Source organism: Talpa occidentalis, unplaced genomic scaffold (assembly GCF_014898055.3).
Source record: "Talpa occidentalis isolate TD23 unplaced genomic scaffold, MPIMG_talOcc4v2.1 talOcc4.13, whole genome shotgun sequence".
In the NCBI taxonomy this organism is placed as follows: Eukaryota; Metazoa; Chordata; class Mammalia; order Eulipotyphla; family Talpidae; genus Talpa; species Talpa occidentalis.
In genome coordinates this window covers 50,653,076-50,680,647 of record NW_023601322.1, presented here as the reverse complement: position 1 = coordinate 50,680,647, position 27,572 = coordinate 50,653,076, and the positions used below count along the sequence as shown (strand labels likewise).

Genomic DNA, 27,572 nt, shown 5'->3' with positions numbered 1-27,572 from the left:
TTCTAGAAATTTAGATTCTTAGAACAATTATTTTTTTAAGAGATTCAACTATTTTGGAATATTCTGTGCTGTTCTGGGAAAATTTGGTAGGCAGCTTCACGCATTTGAAATATAAATAACAAGACAGCCACATGGGAAACTTGGTTGGGGAGACTGTAGAGAACCCAGGTCCTGTGGGTGGGGGCAGTGAGCAGGCCCCTGCCGAGATGGGAGGAGCCAAAGTGCTACCTCCCCTGTTCCTGCACCCCGCTCTGCCTCTGAGGGGCCACCTCACCCACAGGAATTGGAATCACTCCTTTGAGGTTGGTCATACCACCTATTCTTTACATGTTCAACCCCCTGAATGGAATTATCATCAATTTAATGTCAGTTATTGCCTGTGTTGCTCCCAAAGTATTGGTTTATCTTTGGGGACAGAAGACACACTTCCCATCCTACCTTGGCCCAACTCGCCTACCTACTCCTCCTTGAAATTGGAAGCACTCTCTCCCCAGTTACTGGACCTTGGGCCATTTTATAATGTTTGGTTACTTAGCCCTTTATCTATTATCATCAGCAAGTCATATGGATTTGACCTTCTAATTGTTCCTGAAATCTGAAAACTTTTCTCCATCTCCACCACCACAGTCCTCATCCCGGCAACCATCACATATCAGCTAGATCCTGAAGTAACCTTCAGATAAATCTCCCCACTTCCAGGTCCCGTTCTTTCCATGTCCCATTGATACCACAAACAATGTCTGAATTATTCCTATAAAATTTTTAAAATTCAAATCATATCACTTCCCTAGCTAGTATTTGTCTTTGAATTCCTATCAAACAAGAATCAAATCTAGGCTCCTAACCTGATGACCATGGTTCTGTAAGGCGTGACCACTTCCTGCCTTTACAGCCTCACCCACTCTCTTGCCCACCCCACTGTCTGCAGTGACCACCCTGCCCTTCCCCGGAGTCTGGGTGGACAGCTCTTCTCCTTCTGCCACGCGGTTTGTTCTCTGCTCTTTGCATGACTTGTCCTCCTCTATCATCAGATCACCTCCTCACAGAGGTCTTTCCTGACCATTCTTCCCTGTAAACTTTCCAGATTTTTCCATCATTATAACTACTTATGTCCATGACATTATGTCATGATTGTCTGCAAAGAGTTGCATCTTCCCCAAACTCTCCTAGGATATAGCAGGGCCAGGGCAAGCAGGCGTGCCCTCTCCTTGCTGCAGCTGAAGAGGAGGGTGTTTGCTTGCCTGGGGCACACTGGTTTACTCAGTACCTCTTTACTGAAGGTTTACTGTGGGCCCCAAACTAACATTTAACAAGGATGATTTTTGTTTGTTTTCTTTGCTTGCTAAGATCTCTGTCCTTTAAAAAAAAAAAAAATCACAATTTCTGTGGAAATACCAGGAGCCTGGCATTCCAAATCCCTGTAATCAGATGATATCTCTTCTTTCTCTGAGTGTGCTCAGCATCTTAAATTCTCATTTGATAAATGATTATAATGCCTGGTTGAGTTTCCCTGAGCAACTGCAGAATCTCTGGAATCTCAGGAAGATTTTCATTCATGTCCCACCCTGGACCCAGCACAGTGCTGGAAGCTGAGCTGGGCTGTCAGGAAGTGTTGTCAGGAGAGAGAAGAAGGATGGGCAGGTCAGGAGCACTATGAATTCCAGAGCAGGCCCAGCCTTTTGCTACTTTAGTAATAAGGATAAGAACATTGTTTTCATCTTAGCTCATTGTTAGAATTATATGGGTCTTGAATCTTTTAGGGAACGTTCGAACATCAGGAAGGGTTTCAATGCTGTCAAGATGCTGCTATTGTTACCACTCCCTGAATTCTTCATTTCTAGAGAGAACATCAGGGAGTGTCCTTAAGAAAATCTAAATTTAACTGGTTCCTGCATGAGAAAAAACGATTCATGGACAGTAATAATCTGTATTAAAAAAGATAAGCATGTGTCTATATGTGTGTACAAGTGTATATGTATAGCAATACATGCGTGTTTGGTGCACATGTGTTACATGTATGTACATGTGTGTATGCTCTGTTCACATGTTTCAGGCTGCTTTCATTTTATGGTATTTAGTGGTACTCCATTAAGTGACTTTTAAAAATAAATCTTGGGCCTCCCCGATGGCACAGTGGTTGAGTGCTGGGCTGCAAAGCTGCAGCACCGGTTTGATCCCTGGCCGCTGGCGAGGGTCGCACATGGCACTTTCAGACCTCTCCTGCCGTGCCCGCTGCTCCCCTCAGCAGTGTATTTTGTTAGTCTGCCTATTCTGTTTCCCGCTCTGGCTCTGGTGAATGCTCTCACCCTCCTGCGCTTCTGACTGTACCCGGTGCTTGTATAAATAAATTAATAAATCTTAAAAAAAAAATAAAAAATAAAAATAAATCTTAATGAAAAAAACTCCTTTAAAAACGTATTTAATCCAATTTGACTAATCTCCATTGCTGTGCATTTTCCTCTTAAATTGATGTTCAGATGATTTTTTTGAAAACGATGGCAATATCTAACTTGGTCATTTCACCTGGTCATTTCTTAAAAGTTCTGATACAGGGCCTGTCCCAGAACTATTAAGTCAGACTCTATGGGAAGCAGAGAAAAAGGGGTTATATGTGGTGGTACAAGGATTGATTTTAAGGCCTCCCTGGTGGTCTAGGGATTGAGTCCCAGTACTATCACCGCTAAGGCCTGAGTTTGATCCCCTGCCAGGGAGCTAACCCACATGTTGCAGCAGACCTCTCCTATCTGACCCACTGTTCCTCTTAGCAGTGTATTTCAGTAGATCTGCCTGTTCTGGTCCCCACTCTGGCTGTGGTGAATCCTCTCACACCTGTACCTCTGGCCTACACCCCAGTTCTTTTATGAAATAAATAAATAAATCTTGTTAAAAATAAAAAATAAAGGCCCCATCAATCTTGGTGCCCTCACTGAAAAAAATCACTAACCCACCTGGTCCTGTCACTCATTCGGATTGCTTTACCTGCCTCTGTGAACCTTCCATCACTATTTAGAAGGTAGCTGAGCACACACATACATTCTCAGTTATCCACATTAAAAAGGGGACTATTTCAAGTTTTCTGTCCTTCTATAGGGTAGTTTGGAAATAGCCTTCCTGAAGCAAGTATAGTAAGAGGATGCATCATTGGCTGCATCTGTGTGGCGTCACCCATTGAGGCCTGCCGGGCACACGTACACCACCATGGCTGCTCATGCGTTCCATGGGCAATACTGCAATGCATCCATCTTCTCCCATGACCACTTGACTGCCTTTTCCCGGGGCTCTTCTGTTGAGATGAGCCCATTCTGCTAGGATAAATTGTTAACTTTTAATAATAAACAATGAATAAACAACTCATGACACTACAAAAATGTCCTCTTTGCTTTCCACATCTTTTGGCTCATGATTAGTGACTTTGATAAACTCCCATCGAAATATTTTTAATAACATGGTTTAACTATGGCAAGGAGTAAAATGGGCTCTGCTGTATGAAATGCTTTGGTCTAATCACTAAAGTTTCATTGCCACCTGAAGGAGGTTCCACAGACAATTTGCTTCCGTATATTTTCAGATCAAGAGAGGCTGCCTCGGACATGATTCAGACACAGTCTTTCAAGTTTTGCCTGGTCCACTGAGTGCAGAGCTGGTTGATGGGAGAGGCAGGCATGGCCAGTGCTTGGGTTTTAGACTGGCTCTTTCACACTCACTCGGGCAGTTCTTGCATCACACAGATGTTTGTGGTTCATCCTCAAGAGTCTCTGATTTAGGAAATTTGAGGTAGAGCCAGGGAATGTGTCCTCTGAAGTTTGCCAAGTGATCCTTCAGATTTCTTCCAACCTAGGTTTAATCTTTTAATGCTTGAAAGTAAAGGGAAATGAAAGTTTGGGATCTATCAAAAAGAATTTATTGGGACTTCCCTGTCCAAAACTGAGTGGAAATGACTGTGAATGCCCTGAGTGGTGGGGCGGGTCCATGGGGTGAGGTGCAGGGCCCACTTAGCGTTCCAGATGCAGGTTCAGACGCTGGCAGGGCCTCACAGCACTGTCTCCAGGCCACCCAGGGCTTCCTTGGTAGAGACACAGATGCCAGCGTGGTACATCTGGCACACTTTGAAGTCAGGAACTTTTAAAGAAAGAGACAAAGGAACCAAGTATTTCTTCAAGTAAGTTTTAGATTTTGACATGAGCACTTTAATGCAAACAATAGCTCAGGAGCCGAAAGAATTAAGACTTTATTTACAGCTACTCCTTTTTAGCTTCAAGGCCAATGTAGGGACAGATCACAACCCCAGCAGACAAGACCACTTGTTAGTGCAGAGGCTGGGGGAGTGGACGCCCTTGCAGGGTGTCAGCAGCTGTGATCCTCCAGAGGGACAGACCATTCAGGGGGAGAGGCAAGCCTTGGTACTAAGCCGGCTAATGTGCTGAACGGCCCCTCTGGCACCGCAGGGATGGCCAGGCCTCCCGGAGCAGAACCTGTCTCATCTTCCGCTCTCTCTAAGCTTGGCAGCTTCATAAAGTGTTTCCAATGGAGGGGCCCCAGGGATTCCAGGACAAAAATGCTGAAAAACCTCAAGTACAGTGGTATGTTTATAAAAATCACAGGGGCCTCAGTCTCACCAAAAAGAGGTCAGGGAAATGCATTTGTCTAACCTCAGAAAGGTTCTTGACCAGAGCTTTCTATTTGATTTAATCTACATCCGTAGCAATTTTATAATTGAATAATAAGTCATTTATTATGAAAGCTACAAGTGTGTTTTGACTGTGACCCAGGTGGCTCTGGCTGTGTTCTCTCTCTCGTCTCCATTTTCAAGTAGGTGACTGAACATTTTGGTCAAACTTCCTTCCTGGAGAAGGATTTTCAGTGTGTCCCTCACTTGTTGTATGGATCAGCAGATGCCTGAACCTCAAACCTCCTGTATCCAGATGGCAATGTGGGGGAGTGGGGCTGAGCCCACAAAATGTTGTTTGAGGGAGATGGATTAGCTGGTAGGAAGGGCTGATGCGGGAACTGGGCCTTCAGAGCTGAGAAGGGGTCCCGGGGGTGGAACTGCAGTCTAAGGCAGAGAGGCCAGAGAGCATGCGGATTCCGGGGTCTCCACGTGATTCTGCTTCAGTGCTTCAAGACAAAGAGTGTGAGAGGAAAGAGACAGACTGGTCCCACGTGTGGCCACACCAGATAGCTGGGCATTGTCTCTTTGCTCTCCAGGTAATATCACAGATCCCAGAGTTTTTCAACTGTGGGCCTGAAGTTGTGAAATCTGTGGACCTAAGGACAGGAGAAAACAAAGTGTCATGCATCTAAAATAGGCTCCTTTTGTCTTAAAGAGATGGTTTGTTTATATAATTCCTCAAAAAAAATACTAACCCTTCTTGAGAAAGATTATATTTAGCAAAAAATGTTTCCCATTTATTCTTTAAAAGCAAACCAAACAAAAACACATTAGCATATCCAGTTAAAATAATACATGGAAATATGTGTATGCACTGTGTATGTTTCTTTCCTAAATGCTCAGTGAGCGTCCTCAGGTGCCCAGATTGAACCAGCATATCTTCTCTGAAAGAAAAGATAGGAAGTACTTATATATTTAGCCAAGCAACCCAAGCATGCTTACCCTCCATCATCAGGAAATACTAAAATAGTGAGCAAAGACTTTAGAAAGAAAAGTGGTTTCCTGAGCACTGATTTGGCTCACCTTTTGGTTAAAGCAGTGTATTCTTTCATCAAGCCTCCCATAGCCTTGATGGCAAACTATAAATTTGAGAAACCAAACCCAGATTGATAAATGATATGATTATTAATGGGTGTTTCAGACAGTTTCTTTTTCTGCCCATAGAAAATGAGCACATGTGGGAAAGATGACATGCTGTTAGGAAGTCTATCACTAGTGATGCTTCTGCTTATTTCTTCAGAAAAGAAAGTTCCCTTTCCTTCAGTATATGTGGGGTCTCGGGCCTGGGGGCACTGAAGTCGTGGTCTGCATTTTTCTCCTGATTTGTGAAATTCACCACATTGAACCACAAACAACAAGCCAGGTAATCTCCTGGGCAGAGGGGCAGAGTGATGGATTGCAGTGTCTTCTCTTTATATTTATTTAGGTTGAAGGAGAAAAGCTAGATCCAGAAGAGGCACTGATCTATGAAGAGGATTTAGAAGAAGGAGATGGAGTTGATGGGGAGCTGGAAGAAAGCACAAAATTGAAAATATTCCGCAGGCTTGCCTCTGTGGCTTCCAAGCTTAAAGAATTTATTGGCAACATGATAACCACCGCTGGAAAAGTTGTTGTGACAATTTTACTTGGTTCATCAGGTGAGAGCTTCTGATACAGGGTGCAGTACAAGTGGGTTTCTGGTCAACAATGGCAGAAATGATTAAAGAGGAGATAAAGAAGGAAACAATTCTATTCTAAGCCCCCCCCCACCTCTCTATGTATGTAAATACATGTACTGACCACATACAACAATACAAATGTTTTTTCCTGTTTGCACTAATTTTTATGTTTTCAGATGATTTCTGTTAACTTCTGTGAAAGCAGTCTTTTTCCATATATAAGTAATGTCATTTTCTATATGTAAATCAGAAATATCATTATTCTCCCTCAAAGTCTATGCATGTTGATGTGCTACAATGACTAAAAGTCCCCATTCAGCACTGCACATGTACACATGTACCTTCGGAGAGATGTGTTTACATTGAGTCACTAGTAATCTTAATTTAACTCTCCAGGATATACTATTTTCTTCCTAGTTAGATTATAATCTTCCAGCACAGACACTCACTTCCTTTAAATTTTGGCTACAAATTGCTTATTCCATAATAATGTTATCTTGATGTTTTCCTTCCTTCCATTCCTCTGTTCAGCATAGCCCCAGAGCTACAGTGAAGTTCATTCCATATTGCTTAGAGGAGATTTCACAAGATGAAACAACCTGTTTTTAACAGGAACAATGTAGAAAAGTGAACAGGATTTCTCAAAAAAATATAGCCCAGTATTTTGATCTTCACCATCTGGTATTTCCCCATACTTACAAATAACACTTTATGTATAATTTTTACTCATAATAAAATAGCATATATTTTGATTTTAAGTAAAATGTGATAGTATTTTTTAAATTTTATCAATACCTAAATCATATGAAGGAAATTTGCATAATTCCCAATAGTACTTATACTGAGTGATAGATGGCCTTCTCATCTACGCAGTTATTCATGATCACATCTCCTTTTCCCATAGGTATGATGTTGCCATCATTGACCTCATCAGTATATTTCTTTGTATTTTTGGGTCTGTGCACTTGGTGGTCCTGGTGCCGGACATTTGATCCATTGCTCTTCAGCTGTCTCTGTGTTCTGCTCGCAATTTTCACTGCGGGACACTTGATTGGACTTTATTTATACCAGTTCCAATTCTTTCAAGAAGCAGTTCCACCCAATGACTACTATGCTAGGTAAGAGAAATTAAGGTATTTCAGGGGAATGTCCCCTTCTTTGTGTGCTTATTGGATTTGCATGGATTCTTCTTGATACCAATGGTTGTGCTAAGCAAAGATTTGGCATGAAGGGAAGCAATTTAATGCTTTAAATTTTTTGAGTGATGTAATCTGGAAGGAATAGGAAGGTCTATTCAGACAGTAGAAGGTCTCTTCAGACAGAGGTGCTGCTGAGACTTGCTAGGGAGAAGTTTCTCTTTGTACCACGTAGAGCAGACACATGGCCTCAACTGTGAAAATTCAGGAAGAATATTTTACATCAAATATAACAACAATGTGCCAAAGAATCTAGCTAGCAGGATTTCTCAGAGGGAAAAAAAGAACAAATTGAACATAAAAAATAGCATTATTATTGATAACCAGTAACTATTTTTTTATAATAAGTAATTTATTTGTCTACAATACTAGAAGATACAAAATGACCTATAATGACAGAGAGCAGAATGGTGGTTACCTGAGAAAGAAAAAAATATATATGTTGTTTGGAAAAACAGCTTACAAAACAGAAATACAGTGTGACAGCTTTTTTTTTCATTAAGGTATATGCCTACAGGTAATTTATCTTTGAAAGATAGATTCCTAGTTAATTTTTGTTTCATTATTTTGCTAAATAATCATTAACATTACTTATGTTACTTTTAACATTTGAAATGTTTTAAGGAAAATAATAGTAACTGATTATAAAAATTTTAAAAAAATGAAATTTATTTCATAATGTAAGAGATAGAGATTTAAGTTGGTTCAATTGGATATGACTCTTATATTAACTCCCTTTTGTGAAAATGAGGAATAAAAGTAAAGAATCCAACATTTACTCTGACTCTTTAAAAGGAACTGTAAGCCATTCTTAATGAGGGAAATCTCCTTCTGCAGAGAGAGTGCCAGCTAATGAAAGGCAAAGGAATAATGGTTAGAAAATTACCATTTATCAATTCTTAATGAAATACTAAATTCTGGCCACAAACTGAAACCCTTACTAAAAAGGCTGTTAGGCTAAAGGATGCTTGCAAAAATGACAAAGAAAGACCTCACTGATTATTTGCTGATTGTAAAGGAAAAATCAAGTCTTTACAATGTTGGCCAACGTTGGTCAAGCAATTGATCATAATTCACATTACGTAACACAGAGTAACTCAGCATTTCACACATCTTTTTGTAATGCTATGTGCAGTAGAAAGTATCTTACTGTTAATCTCTTAAAATCTTTCATTTAAGGAAACAGGAAGAGGAGTAAGAGCAGTTTAATAGACTCCATGGGCAAACAATCAGAAAAATACAGACTGGGGATTTTACAAGGCAAATGATCTTATCTCTTCAACAGTCAGAATCATGAAAAAGAAGTATATATGCAGGGAGTGAGGGCAGGAGATGCTCTAATTTTAAAAATTAAACCTAACAAGCAAATGCAAAGCATGACTCTTAATTGCATCTTAGTTCAATGGCAAATATCGAAAAAATATTCTTGGGGTTAAATATAGGAAATTTTAATACTCATTGGCTGCTAGCTGATAATATAGAATTACTGCCTATTCTGAGGTTCATGATGGTATTGTGGTTATGCAGGAAAATATTATTTTAGGAAATACATCCCAAATTATTTGGGGGTGAAGTATCGCATTGTCTGAAACTTTCTTCTGATTTATAAGCAAATATAAGAGTGAGAAAAGTTATATTATTTGAACTAGGTGATTGGCATAAGGTTGTCTATTGTTATATTTGAACTTTTCTTTGTGGAAAAGTTCATAATTGAAAGTTATAAGAAAAAGAAAAAGGAACAGGCATAGTAGGAAAAACTGTAAAAGTGAGATGGAGAATGTGCCAGAACTCTCTCTGAAGCCATTGGGAAGTGGGCTAGGCACATTTTTTCTTCTTGTTCAGAGCTGAGGTATCTGTATTTTAAAAGAATAAGAATGTTATCACATCAACAGTATAGGTTGGCATCTCTCTTATAAGATGTCCTCATGTGATTTTTATGTAATAGAAAAAAATGAAGAGGCAATGTGTATATATATATATATATATATATAATTATTAGTTTTGTTTTTATCGATTTATGCATAAAATACAATCATAATAAAAGCTCATTTGTGTCTATGTCTACACAATGTTACAAAAAAAGTCAATCAAGTTCTAAACCCTATTATATTCTGTTAAATTCCCCCTGAATTCCAATTTTGACTTAACCTGAAAGCTCAACAAGTATAACTGCAATTCTATCTTAAAAGAGAAGAATGTTACATAGACATATAAAAATTGAAGAGTCAGTCATGGAAGCCACCTAAGTGTGTACTGATGGATGAAAGGACCAAAGAGATGTGGTATATACATACAATGGAATATTTTTTTCATAATAAAAGAAAATTCTGTCATTTAGAACATGAATGTAACTTGAGGGCATTGTACAAAGTGAAATAAGCCAGAAAAAAAGAAAAAAAAAGACAATAATTATATGGTATCACTAATATGTAGAATCTAAGAAACAGAATTGATACCCCTGACTGGTTGTCAGGGGCAGGGGGTAGAAGAAATAGTCAGAGATTGGTAAAATGGTATAATTTCAGTTATAAAATGACTAGTGTCTGAGGATCTAATGTACAGCCGGGTGACTATACCTAATAATACTGAATTGTATGCTTTAAATTTTCTCAGTGTAAATATTAAATATTCTTAACAAAAAAAAAAAGGTAAGGTGATATTAACTGAGGTAATCACTTCACAACACATGTGTATATCAAATCATCAGATTAGGTACTTTAAATTTATTATATTTCATTTCTCAATTGTTTCTCAACAAAACAAGGGGGTTGGGGAGCCAAGAAGCCTTTTAATGGTGCAAATTGACATATGATTTATTTTAGGCAAGAGTGAGTAAATGCTAAATTTCAAGTTAGACATTAGTCTAGACTAAATTAATCCTTTGCTTTCTTTTAGCTATTTAATTTTTAGCTTATTGAACACAAACAGAAAAAATGTTTTGTACTGTTAGAAGGGCTGAATTGGGGGGAATGATTTAATTGGGACTGTAATTGTCCTTCCTACTCCTTCTTCAGAGCAGTGGTCTTCTCACAGAGGCTCCCCTGCTAGTTTAAGGATCTTTTCTGCCATCTAGAGACTGATGACATGAAATACAAAGAATATTAGACCCACTCATATACATCAGCCAACCTTTTTCTGTAGAGGATTGCTTAAATAATTTAGGATTATAGGCCCCTGGTGTGTGTCAAAGTTCTTTCAAGAAGCCGTCATACTACAAAAGCAGCCATAGAATGAGTGTGGCTGTGTTGCATGAAATCTTTGTTTGTGGCCAGCAAAATTTGGATTCAATTATTTTCACAGTGCATGAAATATTATTTTTCTTTTTCTTTTTTCCAGCTACTTAGTATTGTAAAAACAATTGTCAATGCACAAGCTATAAACATTTGGTAACCTTTGCCAACATTTGATATAGATAATAACAGTTGTAATAGTGTAATATATTTATTTTCCCTTTGAATTGTCATAAACTTTATAATTGTAGACTTTGCTTAAATGGTACCCTTAAACAGTTTAAAAGGTCTATTGCTATGGGCCTCTCTGGTGGCCCAAGGGGTTAAGTCTCAGGGCTATCAAGCTCTCACAAGACACTGCAGCATGAGTTTGATCCCTACCCAAGGAGAACTCTTAGGATATATTAACAATGTTCACATATGCTGCACTGTTAACTGGAGTCATCATACTGTACATTACATCCCTAGTACTTACTTTATTTATAACTGGAAGTTTGTACCTTTTAACCATCTTCCTCTACTTCTCCCTCCCCCTTACCATATTTGTTAACCAAAATTCAAGGTCTTTTTCTATGAATTTGTTATCTTCTGTTTTGATTCTTCATATAAGTTTCTGTCTGATTTATTTCATTTGGCATGATGGCCATGGGGGCGGGGGGGGGGGTCCCTCCATCCATATTGTAGCAATTGGCAGAATTTGGTGGAATGGTTGTTTTATATATATATATATATATATATATATATATATATATATATATATACATGCATAGATACCACAGTCTCTCTTTTATTTTTAAAGATTTATTTATTTATTTATACAAGCACCGGGTACAGGCAGCTTCGCAGCCCAGCGCTCAACCACTGCGCCACTAGGGAGGCCCATACCACAACCTCTTTAGTCTTTCATTTGTCAATGGGCATTTAGGTTGTTTCCCTATTTTCTTAAAACAAACTTTGAGGGCCTCCCCTGGTGGCACAGTGGTTGAGTGCCGGGCTGTGAAGCTGCCCGCAGCCTCTGAAGTGCCTTTTCGATCCCTGGCTGCCTGCGAGGGGCCCACATGGCGCACAGACCTTTCCTGCCGTACCTGCTGCTCCCCTCGGCAGTGTATTTCGTCAGTCTGCCTGGTCTGTTCCCCGCTCTGGCTCTGGTGAATTATCTCACCCTCCCGCACTTCTGACTATACCCAGTGCTTATATAAATAAATAAATCTTTAAAAAAATAAAAATTAAACAAAACAAACTTTGAGGGGCCTCCCTGGTGGCACAAGGGGTTAAGCACAATGCTAAGGAGCTATCCACAGCATCTGCAGCACGAGTCGATACCTGGCTGGCCAAAGAGCAACCCACATGGTGCAGCAGACCTGTCCTGACTCACCGGCTGCTTCCCTCAGTATATTTCAGAATAGCTGCCTGTTCTGTTCCCTCCTCTGCCTCTGGTGAATCCTCTCACCCCCACACCTCTGGCTTGTATCCCAGTTCTTGTATGCATAAATAAATAAATCTTTTAAAAAAATCAAGCTTTGAATCACAGTGCACATGCTGCTTTATAACTCACTTTGCTCAAGCTCTTCATTTTCCCACTTTATAAAATGTTTTTCTAAAATGTGATTTGCATAGACTGGAAAATATTTGACTATATAGGTGTGTTATGATTTAGCTAATGCCTGACTTTTAACTGTGTGCATTTATATTTCTTCATGTTTACTGTCTTGGGACATGATATGGATGTGCTGTTTCTAACTTGAAGTAAAGCTCACAGTGAGCAAGCTGTGGCCTCAAGTCCCCTCAGCTGTGACAGAACACTACAGGGCCACTTGGTACTTGCTTTTGCTGGAGAATCTGCAAGTTTCAATGACCCTGGGCCCACATCATAATAATTAACCGATTTGTGGTCCCTCACTATACAAGTGTTGTAAATTAAGATATCTTACCCAGGTGTGGCATAGATTTGGGGATTCATTTTTCTCTTCAGGTGATGTCCTTTTTCAACCCAATAATCCCAAGAGATCATAGGTCTCCTCCATTGGTACCTGTAATGGAATATTCACATTACATTTATCCAGGGAAAGATGTAGAGAACATGAATGGGGCCCAGAAAATGCATGGATAGACAGGAGACCAAGTTTCACATGGAGGAGGAACAGGGGAGTGATATTGCCTTGGAGGCAGAATCTGTGATTTCCTTCCATTTGTGCACTGAGCAATTGCATCGCCATATTTTCCAGAACATAATTCAAGGCACATGATTTGATTGCTGTGAGTGTACTTATGTTAAGGCTAAGGCACTGTGTCAGAAACTGGGATTAGGGCCTCCCCTGGTGATGCAGCGGTTGAGCGTTGGGCTGCGAAGCTGCCCCCAGCCTCTGCAGCACCGGTTCGATCCCTGGCCCCTGGCAAGGATCCAATGTGGAGTGACAGACCTCTCCTGTCTCGCCCGCTGCTCCCCTCAGCAGTGTATTTTGTTGGTCTGCCTATTCTGTTACCCGCTCTGCCTCTGGTGAATTCTCTCACCCTCCCACGCTTCTGACTGTACCCAGTGCATGTATAAATAAATAAATAAATAAATAAATAAATAAATAAATAAATAAATAAATAAATAAATAAATAAATAAATAAATAAATCTTAAAAAGGAAAAAAAAAGAAAGTGGGATTATCCCTTGAACTTTCATGTTTTATTATTTAAAAATACATTTCAAAACATTATAGTCATCATAGATAGTAATTTCTCAGATGGGTCTAGGCAAAGGGCTTTAAAAGCCCCTGGAAAGCACTCAACATTCTACATGCCATTAAGAAAATTTGTGTTTCAAGGGAGGTCAAAATATCAATAATTTGGAATTTGGGTGAAGTTGATTCCAACTCTCATGGATGATTATGAGGTGTTCAAGCCTTCAGTGGAGGAAGTGACTGCAGGTGTGGTAGAATTCAAATTAGAAGTGGAGCATGAGGATGTGACTAAATTGCTTTTACCTCACGATGAAACTCTCAGGGGTAAGAACTTGCTTCTTATGGATGAGCAAAGAGGTTTCTTAAGATGGAATCTATTCCTGGTGAAGATGCTGTGAACATTGTTGAAATGGCAACAAAGGATTTAGAATATTACATAAACTTAGTTGATAAAGCAACAGCAGGGTTCAGAATGACTGACTGCAATTTTGAAAGAAGTTCCAGTATGAGTAAAACACTATCAAACAGTATCTTTTGCTATCGAGAAATCTTTCATGAAAGAAAAAGTCAATCATACAGTAAACTTCATTGTTGTCTACTAATTAATACAAAGTAAAAATCAAAATCAATAAGCAACTATAAACCAGAGACACACTATGGGGTGGGGAGGGGGGAAAGGAAGGACTAGGGTCAAAATAAGGGGGGGGGTGCAATCGTATGGGGAATATAACCAAAATGAAAATGCATTGTGCAAAAATGAAAAATGATGTAAGAATTATATAAAGTAAAATATTAAAAAAAAAGAAATTGCCACAGCCACCATGCCTTTAGCAACCAGCACCCAGCTCAGTCAGCAGCCATAACAATGAGGCAAGAAACTCCACCAACAAAAAGATTACGACTGGCTGGGGCTCAGATGATGGTTAGCATTTTTTCTAGTAATGAAGTATTTTTAATTAAGTTATGAACATTTATAGACATAATGCTACTGCACACTTAATAAACTACAATGTAGTGTAAATATGACTTTAAATGCACTGGGAAATAAAAAAAAATTGTTTAACTTTCTTGTGATGTGCGCTTTATTGTGGTGGTCTGGAAACCAACCTCAATATCTCCAAGGTATGTCTGTATATGAATTTATGCTATTTTTATATTAATTATAAAAGTGTCAATAATATGTAAGGAGTAATAAAGGACTCAGTGTTTTATATCTTTTCCTTCTAATTTGGAGAAGTAAGTGGGTCTTTTAGAAAATGAAACAATGCAATCAATTCTTCTGTTAGGTCTGCCACAGCATGCCTTGCTGCTATATAATATAGGTTATTTAAACAAATACACTTGCGCCTAGCCCAGGATTGCTTTGGTGTGCTTGTCTTGCATTAGAGTAATCTGAGGTTTAGTAATAGAAACAGCACAGAAACTGTTAGTGGAGACCAGTTGGCAGGAGCTTCTTGCAAAAACAGTCCATTGAGTGGAGAAAAATAAATGTAAAGCAGGTTATTTTAATGCTATTATTAATGGTTATTTTAATGCTAAGGAATGTAAATTAACCCAACCAAGTTAACACTTTCCCTTTACATTTTTGCTAAAAGATTACACTGGTAGTTGTTAATCTATAGAGTTACTGACTTGTAGAGTGAGTAAATGATAGTCAAGCATTTTATTTAATTTTGAAGACTACTAATGACTTAGTTGAATTATTCTACAGATTTCAGACAGAGTTCATTAGTATTCATCTCAAAGATGAAAAACAGACACCAAAAGAGATATCAGTTGACTCTGCACAGATACGTAGGAAATCAACAGAATATTAATACTGGAAACCCATGTCCATATGGGCAATTTTCCATATGTTATGGCCGCTTGGGGCCATAAGTAGTTGCGTTGTTGACCTCACATCCCTGGGAAATTAGGTGTCTTACCTTACCCAGCCATTGTACACAATAGTAGCTGCCACATCCAGCCAGGCCCATGCACTTTTGTAGAAATGTCTATTTATCAGACCTAAAACTTCCCAACCTCACTGCCAGAATGTTAGTTAGCCTTGACTTAATGTCTTGGACCACTTTCTCACCCTTTTTCTATTGAGGACATTTTCCAGGAAGGGTGTTTCTTACAGTCTCATGGAGAAGCTGCCCTTTTCTCTGAGGGTATCAAGAATGTCCATGGTGCCTGACAGTGGAGACTCATTCTGGAGGGTTAGTATTTACAAGAGCAGCTTACCTGCTCACACACAACTATAGGTCCAGGACTTTCTGCCCAATGCTCTCCCTCTGTCAAGGATAGGATGATATGGAAAGGATCCCACCACTACCTGAAATCTCCTTCTCTGGAATCCAACAGCTTGGATTGAACTTTGGCCCTGCTGCTTTCTAGAGAGACCATCCAGGCACAATGTTACTAAATTTTCTGCACTTGTGTAGCTGTGTCTATTTATAGAGAAAACAGTGCTTGTCTCAGAGGATGAATGTTGTATTAAAGAGGAAAACACATATCCACCTACTGGCAAAGTGAGGGGTTTATAAAGAAAAGAAGGTATACTAATTTTATTGCTGTAGTCATCATATTATGCACATCAAATATTTTTATTTTTCAAATGAATTCCCCCTCAACACTCATCAGGTCTAACACAACTGATCACATAGTGGGTTCTCAGGAAATCCCTGTAAAATCTTGGTTTCGCTCTCTGCCTCCTAAAACCCTTGCATTTTATCTTTCTCTATCAAAATAATACAAAACATGTCTCTGCTGATCCTGAATTCCCAGCCTCACTTGTGACCCCTGGCTAGAATATATGTAAGAAAATGACTTCCCAGAAAGGTCACTGTCAGTTTTAACACATGGTTGCAACCCACTGCACATCCTCTGGCTATTGAATATCTAATTAGCCGAAACTAAGGGGACTATGGTATCTGCAGTTCTTTAAATGTGGTGTTGGCAAATATTTTTTTTTTTTGGCTTGAGAAAAATGATGGTTTTAGATTTATTTAGAAAAATCAAGAATAGCTTTATTCCTCCCCGATGGTTAACATAAATGTGGTTAAATTAGTAAGTAGCTTTCACTTTTGAAGAAATGAGAGATTTCAGTTCATATTCAACATGTTTTTCAGGGTCCTTGTTTACCTCTTATTTAGAGATTTTGGGTAATGTTTACTAATTTCTTTGGGTTTTATCTGAGGCCTGAGGCTACCACCCCACTCCAGGTGCTGTGGTGAATGCTGGGGAGATGACGCATATGGGTCTGCAGTGCAGGGCATTAGAGGGTAACCGAAAAGTATGAGTTCCACTTGCCTTCTCCAGTTTTCTGTGTAGAAAACACACATAGTTGTGATATTTTTATTAAAATGTCACATGTGAGAGTAAGAATGCTTTCCTTTGCCAATTGATTTCCAATTATATGATATCTAGTAGTTTAGTAAAACCCCTATCAGTAAAATGCCTTTCATCTTCTCTTAAAAAGTCTCACCACAAGGGCCTCCCCGGTGGCGCAGCGGTTGAGCGCTGGGTTGCAAAGCTGCCGGCGACCTCTGCGGCGCCGGTTCGATCCCTGGCTGCTCCCCGGCCACCGAAGGAGGGTCCCACATGGTGCGCAGACCTCTCCTGCCACCCGCTGCTCCCCTCAGCAGTGTACTTCGGTCTTTCTGCCTGCTCTGCTCCCCGCTCTGGCTCTGGTGAATTCTCTCACCCTCCCGCGCTTCTGACTGTACCCAGTGCATGTATAAACAAAACGAACGAACAAACAAACAAATAAAAAAAAAAAAAAGTCTCACCACAATCTTTGTATTTCTGATACAAAAAAAAAAAAAAATCAATGCTGACGATTTAACAATGTTTCTTAGTATTCTCCTTACAAAACAAAACATGCTCTTTAAGCAAACCTAAGTTGAAATTATATATGTGTGTATTTATATATAAAATGGGAATGATTATAATAGGAATGGTACCTGCGGGCCTCCCTGTTGACCTAGGGGTAAGTGTCAGTGCTATTACTTCTACAGCCTGATTTGGATCCCCAGCCAGGGATCTAACCCACATGGGGCAGCAGACCTCTCCCGTCTTACCCGCTACTCCCCTCAGCAATGTATTTATGTCTGTCTGCCTGTTCTGTCCCCCACTCTGTGTCTGGTGAATCTTCTCACCCTATGCACCTCTAGCCTACACTCCATTTCTTCTACTAAAATAAATTAATTAATTAGTTAAAATTGTAAGAAATGGTATCTTCCCATCATGAATATTAAATGAATTAATGTGTTTAAAAAAAAAATCTCCTAGTACATAGTAAGAACTGTAAGGATGTAAGGATGCATGTAAACAAATTTGTTAAATATGTGGACTTAGTAATTAGGTATTCAAATCTCTAATCAAATTCAAATCTCTAACTAAAGTTCAAAACTTTAAACGAAATCAAAACTTTAGTAACACTATTGTAAGCATAGTATTTCATATACTTTATATGTAAACTTTGAGTTCAAACAAGAATTTGGATCTTAGGCAATACAGTTGTGCCTAACACCTAACTTAGATATAGTGATTGATTTTGGTCAGTTACACTGTATAAAGCACTTACTTTATGTCTGTATTTCTTACATAATTTTCATAGTAACCCTAGAAGATAGGTATTAATATTTCATGTCCATTTTTTAAAAGACAAAACTGAGACTTATAAGAGGTTGAGTAACACGTTAAAGTCACATACTTGTTAAATAACAGAACTAGAATTTGAGCCTATGGGCCTCCCCGGTGGCGCAGCGGTTGAGTGCTGGGTTGCGAAGCTGCCCGCAGCCTCTGTGGCGCCGGTTCGATTCCCGGCTGCTCCCCAGCCACCAGAGGCGGGGTCCCACATGGCGCGCAGACCTCTCCTGCCGCCCGCTGCTCCCCTCAGCAGTGTACTTCGGTCCTTCTGCCTGCTCTGCTCCCTGCTCTGGCTCTGGTGAATTCTCTCACCCTCCTGCACTTCTGACTGTACCCAGTGCATGTCTAAACAAACAAATAAATAAATAAATAAAAATACATGCCTCTTTAAAAAAAAAAAAAAAGACTATTTAGAATTTGAGCCTAATTTTGTGTCCCCAAAGCTTGTGCCCTATTATCTATACTGTGTATAACCCATGATCATAAAATAGTAAAGACATCTTGTAATGTTTTCACTACCTTCTAGAATATTTATGAACTTTACGTCATACTACCATGTACCAAAATGACTTTTAGGTGACCAGTCTTTTCACCTTCTTTCTCTCATAGAGGTCCTGGGCTGTACCTGGAGCCCATAGGGGACATTTGTAGCTATAGCAACATGTGGCAGCCCATTGATCTTGCCTAATGACGTTGGAAATAGCTGGTCCTTTTGGATACACAGCCTTTGGATTCAGGCAAGGGGTGTTAGATTTGCCTAACTAAAAGGCAGGAGCACATTTAATTTATCTTTGTGTTCCCGGAATATATGGTGTCATCCCTAACATTCTTCAGACTCCAGTGATCCCTTCCTAAGTGAGAAAAATGGTCTATTTTGCATTTAATCTTTCAGAATATGAAGAAGAATGAAGATTAGGCCTAGTTAGTTTACAGTTAGGTTTTTTCTAAATTTCCTCCAAATAACAGGTATTAATGAACATATTACAAGCTCTGTTTAGATGGTACATGTAGGTTCTTTTAACTTTTAAAATTAATAGCAAATTAATGATGGTAGAACTTCTTGTGATAGGAAGATGGGCTGTTCCTTCAAGTTGAGATAACAACTTATGAAAAATTAAATCCATAGTGATCTTTTGAGAAAGGGCATCTTGGAACAAAATAATGATTTTGCTATCAAACTTTTTATTGGAAAATGTGCCCATCATGTTTGTTAGAGTTAAGATTTTCCTCCGTGGTCTGGATTTTAATTGATTGCAGCAATGCTTCATTAATTTTTTAGTTTGATTGAACACAAGCCAATTTGGATAACTTGTGAAGTATTTTGAAAGTAGGTATACTGGATGATATTGCCTTGTAATTGCTGGACTTACTAAAGTTCAGAATGTTGCTTATGCTGTAACTTCTGCTGTTGTATCTCCATTTTAGTTCTAAGCATCTATGACTCATAGGTAAAAGATTAACTCTGAATATAAGAACAAAGATGCTATGATTTTCTCTTCATAGTTTCTCTAAGGAAGTTTTCTGCTGAGAAAATTTAAGAAATGGTTTCATAAATTTGTTAGCTCCTCGTTATTGGAGTAAGTGCTGTAATTGTTTATCTTAACAGCTTTCTTGACATATAATGGATATGTCAAAAGCAAAAGCTGTAAAATCTACTTACATTGTACAATTTGACAAGTTGAGACATAAACAGAAACCATCACAACAATTGAGTTAATAAGCACATCTGTGAAACCCAAATGTCTCCTCATACCCGTTAGTCTCATCTCTTTCTCCCCACCAGACCACTGGTTAACCACTGAGCTGCTATCTTTAACTAGAATTGTGTACATTTTTAGGATGTTATATAAATGAAATCAAGCAAGTATGTGCTCTATTGTTGTTGTTAACATGTTTTGCCTAGGGGACAGAAGATGGCACAGCCCTGACTTGTTCACCCAGTCTAGATGTTGTTTTTGTTTATTTGGCCATGTTGTATTTGAGTTGCAGTTCTTACAATTCTTACTGAGTATGGTTAATCTTTTTAAATTTTAGGCATTCTAACAGGTGTGTACTTGTAATTCCTTGTGGTTTCAGTTTAATTTTCGTTTCCTAATGACTAATGAAGTTGAGGAGCCTTTCATTAGCTAGTTTTACAAATATGTGTCTTTTTGATGAAATGTATGTTAAAATATTTTTTCCGCTTTTAAAAAATCAAAGCTGTTTGTTTTTTTGGTGTTACGTCTTAAGAATTATTTAGGAAATCAGGATACAAGTCATTTATTAGACATATGTTTTTGCAAATATTTCCCCAGTCTGTGAATTATCATTCTCTCAGTAGTGTTTTGCAAGAACAGATTCTTTTTTTTTTTTTCATTTCTGTTTCTTTGTAACCTTTTTTAATGGAATAATGCTTCTAGTGTGGGAGTTAAAAACTTTGTGGGAGAAGGGAGTAGGATTAAAATAAGGGGGGTGGAACTATAATGAAGATGAAAATGCATACATTGTGCAAAAATGAAAAATGATGGAAAAAATATTTATAACGAAAAATGCTCAAAAAAATAAAAATAATAATAAAATTAAGAGTTTTTGGGGAAAAAAAGAAATCTTTGTCAGTCCAGAGTCAAGAACTAAATTAAGAAAGATTGGGCAGAATGAAGTACTAGGAGACAAAATATTTAAAGACCTGTAAGAAAGGTTAAGAGACAAAGGTTAAAGTTAAGAGATAGAGAATAGGTAAGAAGGTCTAGCTTGCATTTGATTGGAAACTTACCCAGAAAATAGAGAGAATGGGGTAGTCAATATTTGAAGAACCACAGTGTAATTTTTTTTCAGGGTCAACAAATCAATTTACTGTTTTTTAAATTTTTTAATGTTTTATGAAATATTTTATTTTATATAATTCTTACATAATTTTTCATTTTTGCATAATGTATGCATTTTCATTTTGGTTCTATTCCCCATACAATTCCCACCCCCTTTTCCTGACCCTAATCCCTCTTCTCCTCCCCCCACCCCCCACTGTATTTTGTCTCTGGTCTATAGTTGCTTGTTGATTTTTACTTTATTGCAATTAGTCTTTTTCCTGGTCCCTTATTTAGGTTTTCTAAATTCCTGCTATGAGTGAGATGAGACTATCCTGTATTTTTCTTTTTCTTTCTGACTTATTTCTCTGAGCATGATCCCTTCCAACTCCATTCATGTTGCTGCAAATTGCATGAGTTTATCTTTTTTGCTTGCTGAATAATATTCCATTGTGTATATATACCACATCTTCTTGATCCAGTCATCTATTTTTGGGCATTTGGGTTGTTTCCATAGCTAGCTGTTGTAAATATCAATTTACTCTTTTAAGAAGTCTAATAAAATGAAAAATTATTTTTAAAAAATTTGTAACTTTGTGAAACCTAGATTCTCAAAAGCTCTTTTCAATATTTTCTTCTAGAAATTGTGTGGTTGTTTTTGGAGTTTCTTTTTTTTGGGGGGGCTGGGCTATAATTTCAAATTATTCCATAATCACTTGTTGAGATGATTATCCTTTCCTCACTGAATTTCTTTTGTATATTTGTTAAAAATCTGTGCCCATGTATACATTCTCAAATTTATATATGAACTCTAGTCTATAGCATTGATTGATTCATCTTTATGGCATTGTTTTGATAGCTGTAGCTTTACAATAACTTTGGACTTATGTAGTTTTTTTTTTAATTTTTAGTTTTTTTAAGTCCATTTCCATATGAATTTTAAGTCAGTTTATCAATTTCTGCATTAGTGTTGGGATTTTGACTGGGATTGCATCGAATCTTATAATGATTTGGGCAGCATTATGTTATGATGCAGAAGCTTGGTACAGCTCTCCATTTATTTAGAACTTTAAAAATTTCTATTAACAGAGCTTTTTAATTTTTATGCACAGATCTTGTACATCTATTTTCAGAGTTATCCTGTAACTATTTCTTAATTTTGATGTGATTATAAATGGGAAATTTTATTCCTATTTCTGATTGTTCATTACTAAGTAATAAAAATTTAATGACATTTTGTATATTTAACTTATATCCTGCTACCTTGCTTGACACTTAACACATTGAGTATACAGAATTTTTTCAATATACATTCAGTCAGGTTTTCTACATAGATAACTATGTCATCTGTGAATAAAAATAATTAATCTTCATCTTCTCAATCTACATAGCTCTTATTGCCTTTTTTTTCTTTTTTTATTTCTTTTTGTTTATTTTTATTTTTTATTTTTTAAGATTTATTTTATTTATTTATACAAGAACTGGGGTACAGGCCAGATGCTCAGGAGGGTGAGAGGATTCACCACAGACAGAGCGGGGAACAGAACAGGCAGACTGATGAAATACACTGCTGAAGGGAGCAGCAGGCGAGACAACAGAGGCTTGCCTCTCCATGTGGGACCCTCTCCTGCTGGCCGGGATCCAACTGGCACTGCAGAGGCTGCGGACAGCTCCACAGCGCAGCGTGCAACTGCCTGCGCCACCAGGGGAGGCCCTCTCATTGCGTTTTCTTGTACTATTACAATTATTTAAAAACACTCTGGTTTATTTTTTTAAAGATTTATTTATTCATGCATACAAGAACTGGGGTACTGGGCCTCCCTGATGGCGCAAGGGATTAAGCACCGCACTATGAAGCAATCCACAGCCTCTGCAGCACAAGTTCGCTCCCCAGCCGGCCAGGGACAAACCACATGGCGAGGCAGACCTCTCTTGTCTCGCCCGCTGCTCCCCTCAGCAGTGTATTTCAGTCAGTCTGCCTGTTCTGCTCCCGACTCTGTCTCTGGTGAATCCTCTTACCACTCCCCTGCATCTCTGGCTTGTACCCCACCTCTTGTGTGCATAAATAAATAAATAAATCTTAAAAAAAAATAGAACTGGGGTACAGGCCAGAGGTGGGGTGGTGAGAGGACCCACCAGAGACAGAGTGGGGAACAGAACAGGTGGATCCACTGAAATACACTGCTGAGGGGAGCAGCGGGTGAGACAGGAGAGGTCTGCTGTGCCTTGTGGGTTGCTCCCTGGCTGGCCGGGGATCGAACTCATGCTGCAGTAGCCACAGACAGCTTCACAGGTTATGTCTTAACCCCTTGAGCCACCAGGAGGCCCCAACACTCCAGTTTAATATTGAAGTGGTGAAAATGGACAAAGTTTTCTTGTTCTCCAATTTTTGGGAGAAAACGTTCAGTCTTTCATCACTAAGTATGATGTTGATTCTAGAGTTTTCGTAGATGTTCTTAATCAACTTGACAATGATCTCCATGTTTATTCTTAGTTTACTGAGAGTTTTAAACCACAATGGATGTTAGGTTTTGTCGAATGCTTTTTCTATACCTATTGAGGTTTTTTTTTTTTCTTCTTTCTCTTTTGATCTCTTAATAAAGTGAGCTGATTTTTGAATATTAAGCCACCAGGTATTCCTAGGATAAATCTCACCTGGTCAAGCAGGATTAACCCTTTTATATATTATATATTTTTATATATTATTGAATTTTAATTGATAAAATTTTGTTTAAACTTCTTGCATCTATGTTCATACTATATATTAATCAGTACTTTTATTGGGTTGGCATGCAGGGTTTGGGTTGGGTAATTCTTAGGAATTTTATCTTTAAGTTTTTGCATCACATCATTCCAGTCTCTCCTTGCTTGCAGTGTTTCTCTAGAGAACACTGATGTTAGCTTAATAAGGATTCCTTTTTAAGAATTGCCATCAATATCATTTCTTTGTCTTGAACTCTTGGAAGATCCAGTGTTCTTTATTATCCTGATTTGGATATTAATTTCCCTTTCCAAATTTTGAAAGTTTTTCTTCTATTATTTTTTTAAAATATATTCTCTGTTCCTTTCTGCCATTCTTCCCATTCTGGGGTACCTATTATTTTGATATTACCTTTCCTCATGGAGTTGGGTAGTTCTTGAAGTGCTCTTCATTTTTTCTACTTCATTTCTCTTTTTCTTCACTTATTTTGCAACTTCATATATTTACTTCTTAAATTTCTTTGATGTACTCTTTTATTTGGCTTATCCTACTTCCATAGCTTTCCATAGTATTTGTCATCCCACTCTGCTAATCTTTTTACATCCTGCAAGTCCATTATATTCTTACTAGATGATCATTTTCAATCTTCATGTCATTGATTTTGCTCCTCATTCATTTGTTTTTTCTGAATTTTCTTATATACCGTAGATCTGCTTTTGTGTCACTTTTCTGTGTTCTTAGAATTTCTGTGTGACAATAAGCATGAATTCTGTGTCTGGTAGAAGGAACAGATCTTTCATGACATTGTGATTGGGTTTTGGAGATTTGTTCTCTTTCTGTGGTGTGGCATTTTTAGGACTCAGGTGACCATTTGTTGTGTTTTTCCATCTCCCCATTCTTTGCTTTCAAGGCCATGATGCTGTCAGTGAAGCTTCTGCTGTACATGGCACCACCCTCATCTTTATCTGGGATTCACTGTGGTGGTTGCTGGTGCAGATTGGAGTCTTAGACAGCCTTGGAAGGGGTGAGCACCACCTCCCATAGCACTGCCACTGTGCCCAGGATCAAGGGTGCTCACTGGAGGGTGGCTGGGGTTGCTGGTGCTGGATAGGACCGTGGGTGGCAGGTGGTGTTGTCTAGGATTTGTGCCACCCTAAATTAAATTCAAATATAAATTTCTGCCTAAATACTATAATATCAGCATCCTACAAGTTTTGATATGGTTTATTTTTCATTCAATTCAAAATAGTTTTTAATTTCACTTGAGCTCCTCCTTTAATGTATTTATGTTTTTTGTATCCTAATATGAAAAATTTCAGATAGTTCACATTTGATTTTAATTTAATTCCATTGTTGTAAGAGGATATAATTTCTTCAGTCTGAATTTGTTTTACATTATTAAATGTTACATTTTGACCTGAAGGTATTTTTTTATGAATGTGTTTTTTAAATCATATGGAGATATTTTTTTTTTATTTTTATGTATTGAGGTAATATTGGTTTACAACACTAAATGTGCTTGAGGAGTACAAGTTCACAAGTCTTCTAAAGTATGTTGCCATACTAGGCCCAGCACCAGAGTACCAATATCCTTCACCACAGTCCATTGGAACCCCTCTACCTTTTGCTTCCATGTCCATATGTTATCCCCCTCTGATAACCTAAGTTTTGGAGTCAGAATACAGGAAATTGTTTCTTTTTTTTTCTTTGCTTCATTTATTTATATTCCACAAGTAAGTGAATTTATCCAATATTTCTCTTCTTCTGTCTGACTTATTTCACTTAGCATTATCCCCTCCTATTCCATCTATGCTGTTGCAAATGTTATTATTTCATTTTTTTTTAGCTGAGTAATATTCCATTGTGTATATGCACTAAATCTTTTCTTGAAATTTTATTTTATTTATGCATTGTTTTAATACAGAAAACAGTAATTTTAAACTCTGCATGTGATGCAGAGTTATAGAATCATATTTCTTCAGATGGATCCTATCACACCCGCCACTAAGTCAAAAATACTTTTCACCATACTCAGGCCCCCTCCACACTTTGCTTTCCACCTTTCCTCTATACCTTTATAGCCTCAAATTCTACATTCATACTTCTAGGTTATGTTTTTTACTTGTTTTTTTTTCCTGATCCTGTATTTTGTTTCTCTACATTCCACATATAAGTGAAACAATGTCACATTTATCTCTCTCCTTCTGACTTATTTTGCTTAGTATAATCCCCTCCAGTTCTATTCAAGTTGTCAAAAAGTCATTTCATACCACATTTTCTGTATCTACTCATTGCTATTGGACATGAATGAGTTTATTTCCATACCACAGTTATTACTGCAATGTAAGAGTGCATATATTCCTTTGAATTAGTGTTTTTGCATGATGCAGATAGATGCCTAGGAATAGAACTGATGAAGTTATATAATAGATTTATTTTTAGTATTTTGGGAATCCATTGTACCGTTTTCCATAGTAGTCAGAACAGTCTATATACCCAACAATGTACTTTTTTTTTACAACCTCACCAATACTTGTCATTTCGTCTTATGACATTACTATTGTCAAAGGTGGAGATGGTGTTTCATTGTGGTTTTGATTTGCATTTCCCTGATAATAAGTGGTAAAAAGCATTTTTTCATGTGTCTGTTAGACATTTGAATGTCTTCTATAGATGAGTGTCTATTTGGCAGTTCTGACCATGGTTTGATTGGGTTTCCTGTCTTTGCTGTTGTTGTGTTTAATGAGTTAATTGTAGATCTTGGATACTAGCTCATTGTCAGATGTATGATGCATAGATATGTCTGCCATTAAGGAGGGGATCTTTTCGTTTTAATGATAGTTTCCAAAGGTTAACAAAAGGTTTATTTACAAGGGAAAGGGGATGAGGAAATGTACAACTTAGGAAGAAAAGAGGGAGATAAATTCTTAAATGTGTCCTACCCGTTCCACCAACTTGGAATCCCAAATGACCCACTGAGACCAAACCTGCCTGGCCAAGAGCTTGAGCCAAGTGTGCCCAACCCCACTAACATGGCTAGTTTTTATTTACAAACAGAGAAAATGGCTTCTTAATTCCACCCTTAGGTCCTGGCAACTTCCCTTTGGGGATCCTGGGATTTGTATTTCCCGGTGTCTTGAGGGAGTGGGGGTGGCATCCACAAAGCCTGTATGGAATTAGCTCAGGACATCTTTTCCCCCTAACATTTCCCCCCTTTTGCTTTTTGCCACCATTTCTATGGTGTTCAAGATCAAATGTATGGATTCTGGAGTAGTCTCAGATGAAAATTTTTCTCAGGGTTCCCATTGGAAAGCAAACCAGTCTCTCCAGGTATTTTCCATTGTGGAAAGCAAAAGTCCTCCATTCCTGGGAAATAGTTTATCAGTCCAAGCTAAAAAAAAAAAAAAAAAAAAAAAAATCTGGAGGCATTAGTCAAAACAAAACAGCAAAGATATGAAATCACAGGAAAAATATTAACATTGATTCAACTTATGCAAAAATGGGTTTTTCTCAACCTTGATCCCAAATTGTTTCAACAGTGTAGCAAAAGTTTGTAAACCAAAGCTACTTTTAAACCGTATTACATGTTTTTGCATAAAATCTCAGGGAAAATAACTAAACAGCAATTTTAGCTGGCTTTGTTGAAATACTCTATAAAGCATCAGACCGAACTCTTGACATCCGGCCCATGTAGACTTCAAGAACAAAGTTGGTCTCATCAGACTCCACCTGGACATGGATTGGAAGAATTAACATTATTAAAATATCCATCCTACCAAAAGCAATAGACAGATTCAATGCTATTCAAATACAAATCTCAATGACATTCTTCAAAGAAATAGAACAAATACTGATGAAATTCATATGGAACCACAAAAAAACACAAATAGCCAAAGCCCTACTGATGGAAACAAAGGAGAAAGGAGATATCACACTTCCAAATTTCAAGCTATACTACAAAGCCATAATAATTAAAACAGTTTGGTATTGGAACAAAAACAGACACACAGACGAATGAAATTGAATAGAGAG

General features: G+C 38.0%; 1 protein-coding gene across 7 annotated transcripts in view; it reads left to right on the top strand.

The window, feature by feature from the left end:
* Positions 1-27,572, top strand: part of PIEZO2 (piezo type mechanosensitive ion channel component 2) — a 500,507-nt gene that overhangs the window by 301,269 nt on the left and 171,666 nt on the right. For all 7 annotated transcript variants that reach the window (XM_054694215.1, XM_054694221.1, XM_054694214.1 and 4 more), the window contains exons 6-7: positions 6,096-6,306; positions 7,232-7,445. In XM_054694215.1, the coding sequence (XP_054550190.1) occupies positions 6,096-6,306; positions 7,232-7,445 (425 nt within the window). The remainder of the gene's footprint in view (positions 1-6,095; positions 6,307-7,231; positions 7,446-27,572) is intronic.